Below are 8,430 nucleotides of genomic sequence, written 5' to 3' on the forward strand. Positions count from 1 at the left end.
ACAGGGCTGCAGTTCAGCAAAAGCAATCCTGTTACATATGTTGGGAGCTGACTGTTCCTGCTCAAGTGAAGTTCATTGTAGTGATCTCCACTGCATTTTCCCCCTTACTATTCACTTCAATTAGTGAGCCCTCTCTTTTTCTGACCAATAGTTGAGGCTTACTTTTTGTTAGGATTGCTGGCTTACCCTGCAACAGTAAGGAGACAGGAACTGATGTAGTTCTCTTTTGCGCCACATGAAAGCATACTTGAAAGTTTATGAATCAATAGATTTGCCTCATCTGCCACTGAAGCTAAGGGGAGGGGGGACTTTGTGACCGGTTTAACATCAACAGTGCTGGGCCGACTGTATTACTATATTTAATCATTTCACCTACATATTCAAATGTACACCTTGAGTGGGTAAAGGAATCTGATGTGATTAAGAGTCAGGGTGTGTCCCAGCCTGCTGATCAGCATACAAGTATGAAGGAGAATTCCTAGTACTTCTAAGTCCTGAGAGCTAATGACTGCCACACGCCTACTCTCTTAATGGACCCATTGCCCTTGAAGACAACAACTGAGGTCAAACCATCCCTTGACTGGGCCCATTTTCAAAAGACATGTTTGAAAGCCTCAAATTTGACCTCTCTTCCTTCCATGGACACAGACTAATCCTGGTTAAAATCTAAAGGAAGGGCGAAGCAGACCCACATTCTTCCCACCCCTCTGAGGTGAACAATCTGTCCTGTGTTACCACACAAGGAAGTAGAGATGCACATTCACGGTGGATTAGGTGGCAGTGGCAATAGGTGGAAAGAGACAGTGGAAAGCTGAGGGATACAGTGAGAGAAGCTGTAGGAGAAAAGGAGGCTGGGGAGAGAAGGCATGGCAGAGAGGGGAGAGGAAGCAGAGACAGGAGGGAGAAAAGTCCAGAAAGGAAGGAACATAGGAGTCAAAATGTTTCCCTGTGGTTCTGATCTCAACACTTTTTATGGAGAAATCCTTTAGAAAGGGATCTCTGCAAGGATTCTCCTTGTGGAGCTTCCTTAGAGCCATCACAACTGCCCCCTGACAATTTCCTACGTCCCAGAAATCTCAAATGCTGAAATCAGAAGTTAGGACCATCCAAAAGGAAGGACTAAAGAGCATTAGGACCTGCAAGCTCCAGCATCACTGGTTTATACAATGGTACAACTCTTACAGCTCCTGTTTATGAGGTTAAAGAAATAATGATTCATGAGACTGGCTGACACCTGGAATGATTTAACCAGGCCATGCTTAATGTGAATGACATTGACTCACATTTCCAGATGTAGGTGGAACTGGCAATTGTCTTTTCCTCATAATTGTCTTAACTTGCTTTGCTAGTTAGAAATAGTTTTCTAGGTTATATTTCAAATCTGGTAATCATTAGAGGTACATTCTTTCCATAGATGTTTGTATTTGTAGTCAATGGAACATCTAGGACAGAATTTGACCTACAAACTTAGATATGTAGCAGCAGTCTAGGCAGAAATATACGTACTCAAGTCTGAACCAGAACTAAAGTAAGATTGCTTGATGTATACACAAAACTTAAAATATGAATGCACATTTTGGGGCCGGCAGGATTTTTGTGTTTTGTTTTTTTCCCCTCACCTCTGAAGTGTTTCTGATCTCTTGCCTTTAAGTAACATTTTTAAATTAATGCAAATTTAATGCAACAGCGTTCTCTTAGATAAGGCAGGGGGAAAGCCTTTAAATAATAGGATAAAAGAAATGTTGGAAATTTCTAAAAAGTTCAATCAAAAATAGTCTATGGAAAGGGAGAAAATTATTATGTCATCCCCCATTGGTTTTCATCCAAAAAGTGCTTACACTCTCCTCCTCCTTCTGCCTGTATGTCTATTCTTTCCCAAGGCACAGGCTCATCCCAGACCCTTGCAAGTAAACCACAGTCCGTGACGTTGCCGTGACGTAAGCTGGCCACAGCTGAGCTGACTGCAGGGGTATGTCATGACTTCCACCACAGAGATTTGACCCAATTACTGTGACCTGACACACTTGCAATCTAGTACAGCTTCAAGTCTCAAAGCAACAGCCCCCGAAACCACTGGAAACTCATGTGAAAGCTGAAACCAAACTGAATGAGACAGAATTAAACCCAGGAGAAAGGCATTCTGAAAAACCATAATTATATCACATAGTTTGTTGATACATGCTTACTTTGCTTGTTAGAGGACTTTGGGTGAGATATGCACATGCTTTTTAAGAACAGAAGTGTTGACAATCCAGGAGGAAATGACAGAGCTGATTATATCCTGCTCTGAACACACATCGGGGACATAACGCAATCCGTGTGCTGACGGGTGAGTGTGTAGTGAAGCTGCACTGCAGAGCAAAGTGGTGGCAAGGTGAAGTGCAGCCCCTGAGCAGATCCCTGCAGTGTTTGCTGATTCTGCCCCTAACAGGGAGGGGTTACACTGCAGAAGCTGAGACAGCTTATAGAGGGTGGTAAGGAAACATCAAATGCGGTCAGTCTGTGCTTAAAAACCACATCTACACATCTTATGAACCGGGTTTCTTCTGGTGATTTTGCAGTGTTCATAATAGAACAGAATCACAGAATCCCAAAATGGGTCAGGTTGGAAGGGACCACCGTGGGTCATCTGGCCCAACCTCCCTGCTCAAGCAGGGCCATCCCAGAGCACATTGCACAGGATTGCATCCGGACTGTTCTTGCGTATCTCCAGTGAGGGAGACTCCACAACCTCTCTGGGCAACCTGGTCCTGTGCTCAGTCACCTGCACAGTAAAGAAGTTCTTCCTCATGTAACTGCCAGTTAACAGGTATTTTCCTCACTTTCCAGCCTCATAAAAGCTTGTGAACAAAAGTTCTCTTTGTGCATCTTACCTGTTTTTGTCTCCTGTTGTTCATTACCACTGAGAACCAGAATTCCTAAACTAAAAATCAATTAATGTGCTAGTCATGGATAACCACATGAGAGAATTTTGCAAACCATGATCTAGAATGGGCTTAAAGTGAACCACTTAAGCACAAATTTACCATTGGATTATTTCATAAATTGCTGTCTATTTCAAGTTCATTGCTTGTGTGTAGTTATAAATAAATGCGATGGATGGTGACTACATGTACCCTGGAAATTCAGTCCTGAATAGTTTTTTCTAATTGAATCCTTTGTTCTGTCAGCAAGTTTCAGGAAGTGATTTCTACATAAATAATAGTAAGTAGTAAATAACGTGTTATTATTACTCTGATTAATTGTTTTTTCCCCAGAATATTCTTTTCAATGCTCTTAGGAGATAAAGCTGGTTCTCCTGTGGAAAAGTGAACTCAGACAAAAACGTGGGCTACCACTGTTGATGATCCAAAATAAGTTCTTTTCAGTAAGACTCTTAACCAGACTAGTCTGTTATCTCGGTGTTCACAATAAACACTCTGTTCTCTCCAGAAGTGAGCAGCATGCAGGCAGGGAGAACGAGAAGATGCATCTTTAAAGCAGTGATCCCTGACAGGAGCTGGGGGGTGGATTTAAAGGTGTGACATAGCTGTAGGAGAAGCAAATCATGAGAGGGCCCATAGCCAATGTTCAGAGGCAGATCGTAGGAAAAAGGCAACTCCAAACAACGTTTTCACAGCAAACAGAAAAGAAGAGAAGAGAATACAGAAGCAGCAGTGGTGAAGCAGCCAGGATACAGGCTCCCAAGAGACTTCCCAGCCCAAGGGAACAGCTGGGGGGCTTGCTCTCTCTACTGGAGCATCCTAAGAGACCCACAAGAGACTTGCTAGTTTGACCCACTCTCAATCCCACAGCAGATCTCTTGGACTAGGAAATAAAAAATTAATGCAGTGTTGATTACAATTGCTGGCTTAGTGTCACGAGGATTTTTTTTAAAGACTGACTATGTAGTTCAACATGCAGCTGAAGGCAGAGGGGAGAGAGCTGTTTCATTGCTTTTGTTTTGAAAAGAATCAAAATAAGGCATGCAAGCTTAAATCTGTATTTTTCACATCATAATTCTGTCAGTTCAGCCAAAATGGAACATAGGAAAAGCCGGTAGACCTTTCCAGTGTATCATGTAATGCAGAAGAGCAACTTTTGCCATATGACCTTTGCTCCAGGACAGCCTGGCCTTAAATACTTGGGCTTACAAATAAACAGCCTATTCCTAAAGGAAGCAGAGAGTAAACCTCTCCTAAAACATCTCCAGACAAACACAACGTCATCACTTGGTTATTTAGCATTCACGTCAGGTAAGGTAAGTCAGAGCAGCAGGAGGCACAGTGACAGCAAGAAACCATGACTCAGACACTCACTGACACTGCTCCACTCTTGCTGGAAAGAGTTGGTGGCTGACACTCCTCTTTCTCTTTTGTAGAATCAGGGTCACCTTTGGGCTCTGAGATTGCAGGATCCTGCACCTTGCAACTCCGCTTTCTGTCTGCTGAAAGAGAGTTCAGGAAGCCTTATTTCTTCATACCTTAAGTTACATAGTGTTGGTGTGGAATCTGCCTTCTTCTGTATACAGCATCTGACATTTGGTACAAAGACCTCCAATTTTAGCTAAACCTTACAGGTATGATAGTAAAAAAGTAAAGTGTTTGACTAAAAACTCATCTAGATATATTTAAATGGATTTTGTGGCCCCTCCAGTTTAAATGGCTTCTCAGTTGCCAGCTTTCTGTCATCTCAGTGAACATCTTGGTCCACTGGTGCTCAATCACCTTGTGAGCTCAATGGAGGAAATGGAAACCAAGCTCTGCAGCAGTGACAAAGAGGACGCTTTCAAAAGAGAACTACCATACTGCATAGGAGAAATAGACTTCACAGCTTCTGGGAAGAAACATGGAAAGGTATGGGCACTGAGGATTTTTAACCCTTTAACACCACTGTTGTTCAGCTGTTACTTCTTAGCAGTAAATGCAGAGACTGCCATAGTGAGGATCAATGTGCCACACTGTGAGGCACCACATTGTACCCCAAGTAGGGACCATGCCTTCCTGAACATGAATGGGGTTTAAAATATAGGCTTTTAATATACAGAAATCAATCACTTGATTTGCAATTACATGATACAAGTACAGGTGGACACTTTTCCCTTTAAAAGAAAAATCAGTTATATGCCCTGCTTCCTTCATTTTGCATCCTTTGTCTGTTTTAACCTGTCAAAACTTAATCACTATGGATTTTTACATTTTAAACATACTTTTGAGCTGTTTCAAGGTTTTCCTTAAAGTTCTCTCTCTGTTCTGCTGATATGCAGAGAGGGATGTATATGGACAAACCCACCTCCTCACTACTCCCCTGCACACATTAGTGCTAGAGCATAAGGAATTCCTAGGAATTCCTGAAATCTGCCTCAAGATTTTGTTTCATCATAAAGTCTTAAGCACAAAGCCAAAATATATACAGAACTGGAAGAAGCAATAGATTCATGTAACATGTCCTTGAAAAACAGACATAAAACCAGGCAAATATTTCAGCTTCTGCAGAAACAAAAAACACCTACAAAAATTGTTGGCTTTTCTAGACTGCCCTGAAACTGAAGGCAGTTCAAGAGGAAGCTCTAAGGGAGAGTGTGATTCATCAGTCTGCAACACAGAACTAACCCATGGAATGGATCCAATTAGTGAGATGGCAATTATACAGAAGTCTGCTAAATTCATTCAAGTATTTAGTTCTCTGTCAACTCTTGCTCAAATAATCTTCTCTTAAATATCCAAGTTGATGATCATTTCCCTCTGTATTTACCATGAACAGACTCTTTACTGTATCTTTCTGTTCTATTGTTATTCATTGGGTTTTTCTTGTGTTTGCTGAAGTTTATGAAGGTCCCGAGTACCATTCACCCTGGAATTATATTTGAAGTTATGCTCAACAAATGGAAGCTACCTGCTCCCAATTTGGTTGTCTCTTTAGTAGGGGAAGAAGAAAATTTCCAGATGAAGCCTTGGCTACGGGAAACCTTAAAGAAAGGACTTATAAAGGCAGCTCAAAGCACAGGTGAGTGCTTTAGGCTTTAAAGAAGGAATTCATATTCCTGATGGATTCTCACACCTAGACCCCAGTGATCTGGTAATGACAACGGGCCTGGTCACAGGATTATTTTTGAAAATTCAATACTTTGCTGAATGCAACCTAAAACCTGCATGTAAATACATTTGAAAATGAAAGATACTGTATTATAGTAGCAAAAATAAGTTCTTTTAAAGCAAATTACATAACCATTTCTGAAGTGTAAAATGACCTGATATTTTTCCCTCAGAGGTGACACTAGAAAGATAGCATCAAAATGGGACAAAATACAATTGTCTCTCTTTTGTGCCATAACAAAATAATTCTGAAGAGAGCAGAGCAATTTGACTTCAACAAGAGTGAACTTAGGTAAAAAATAAAAATTCTTGTTTTCTCCATTCTCACCTGCAAAATAAAGTGAAAATATCTGTGAGCATTTCACAGCAAGCTCTTGGTTTGTGTTCACTGTTCCAGACAAGATCATGACAGTTTTGCTTTTTGTAATGAGACAGCCCAGTACCAGAGCTCTTTTTGGTACTTTTGTGCCACACAGATATTCTCTATCTCCATCTGCCTTCTGTACTTCAGACTAGGCAGCATCAAGATCCCCAGTTTCTTTATGTTACATATTTGAAAAAGGCCAGCTTGCTGTTTACCCAGTGTTCTCCAAATTCCTTCTCACCATAACAATACTGCTGTAAATTGTATTATCCTGAAGTATTCACTCTCCACATACACAAGAACAAGAGAAAGAACTCCAGATTATGCTGGTTATGCCCGAGCTCTTCTGCCAAGACGTGATTGCACGGGACTGTTTAGGCCTCAGTTCAAGTCAACAACTTCCCTGACTCTGTCCCTTTGCTCTTCCTCGTACAACACTCAGACCTGCCTGGTACGGGGATGTTTCTGCTCATGTGTAGACAGTGAGTGACTCCAGAGTGGACACAGCATTCTTGACGAGCACATTTACATCAGAGTAAAGATGGCAATGTTGCCACTTTATCTATCTAAAAAAACCCCTTAAATACAGTGCTGTAACTAATGTTACTTGACACACAAACATATTCAAATACAAATAAATGACCTCACCGGTTTTTAAAAATAATTTCAGGTGCCTGGATTTTCACCAGTGCTCTGCGTGTAGGAGTAACAAGACACTTAGTGCAAGCAGTCCGAGATCTTGCACTGGCTAGTACCTCATCCAAAGTAAGCGTGGTTGCCATAGGAATAACTTCACTCAGGAAAATCCAGCACAGAGAAATTCTGGAAAACACAAAGGTATTTTTCACTTATTCTATTGTTTGCATATTAGCCGCACCTTTACAAAATTTGCAAGCAGTTGGCGGAACAACTTTGATATAACTTTGAACAAGCAAACAAACAAAAAAAACCAACAGAACAAAGTGGGGTTTAAGCCGTGTTTTGGGAGGAAAGAGAAATGAAGGTTTGTTGGATGGTTCTGCGCCCTCCGCGCCCGGTGCCGCTGGCAGCAGTTCCGCACATGCCCAGCGGGTGGCAGCATTAGGCATCAGCGCCGCGAGCAGCGCAGGGATGAACGTCGGGAAAATATCCCGGAATAATTGTCCCCTTGCTGTAGAAGCACTTACTCCTAGATATAGCATAAATGCTGTAAAAAGCATATTTTCTCTTATGGGACACCAGACATAAATATTCCAGGACAAATTTTCCTTAAGTAACCACTGAATTGGTGTCTAATATGCAAAAACGTGCTCAGTACAACAGGTCAAAAATACCAGCCATGAATGATTTCACCTAGTTATTGAAAGCTCTCTGGGTTTCTAAATTTGGGTCAAAGCAGTCGAAGTCCTTGGGAAGAAAACAAAAGCAGTGCATCAACAGATTAAAAACCTCACCCAACAAAACTGTTGCTGAAAGTGTTGCTGCTGAATGGAAATAGAAGTGGAGAGAAAAAAAACATAGCATTCCCTTCTTGTCGCTGGATATACAGTCTGTCCTAAGCAGGATATTATAACAATAAAATAGGTGTGTAATGACAACGAATGACAGTTTCTCTGCATTATTTTACTTCCCTGCAGAAGCTAAGAAACAAATGACAAAGACAGCCCTTTGAATTTGCACCTAGTTGTTCTCTCAGAGGGGCCTGGAAGTATCAGCTAGAAGCTGAGAGACTGCCAGACCATATCAGCAATTTATGGTCATTGATCTTTCCTTTTTCTTTTTTTTTTTTTTTTTTTTTTTTTTTTTTTTTTGCCAGTGGCAGCTACCTGTGTGCTCTTCCAGGTGGGACTCTTTAGCTGGAAGACTTTAACCTATTTGTGTAGCACCTGGTCCAAAAGGGCCTCAAAGGAAAGAATTCGGTTCACCATGTTTGTGAATTTTGTTCAGGAAAGTTGCTTTGGCAAATGCAAACTATTTCACCTCCCTCCTGGGCTTTGGGATCAAAATGCATCT

General features: G+C 41.3%; 1 protein-coding gene across 1 annotated transcript in view; it reads left to right on the forward strand.

Annotated features, from left to right (window-relative positions):
- Positions 1–4,672: 4,672 nt before the first annotated feature.
- Positions 4,673–8,430, forward strand: part of TRPM5 (transient receptor potential cation channel subfamily M member 5) — a 36,225-nt gene continuing 32,467 nt past the window's right edge. Inside the window, exons 1-3 of the mRNA XM_008644265.2 lie at positions 4,673–4,835; positions 5,805–5,985; positions 7,109–7,275. Coding sequence (XP_008642487.1) covers positions 4,719–4,835; positions 5,805–5,985; positions 7,109–7,275 — 465 coding nt within the window. The 5' untranslated portion in view covers positions 4,673–4,718. The remainder of the gene's footprint in view (positions 4,836–5,804; positions 5,986–7,108; positions 7,276–8,430) is intronic.

The sequence above is a fragment of the Corvus brachyrhynchos genome, unplaced genomic scaffold (assembly GCF_000691975.1).
Source record: "Corvus brachyrhynchos isolate BGI_N302 unplaced genomic scaffold, ASM69197v1 scaffold62, whole genome shotgun sequence".
NCBI classification, from domain to species: domain Eukaryota; kingdom Metazoa; phylum Chordata; class Aves; order Passeriformes; family Corvidae; genus Corvus; species Corvus brachyrhynchos.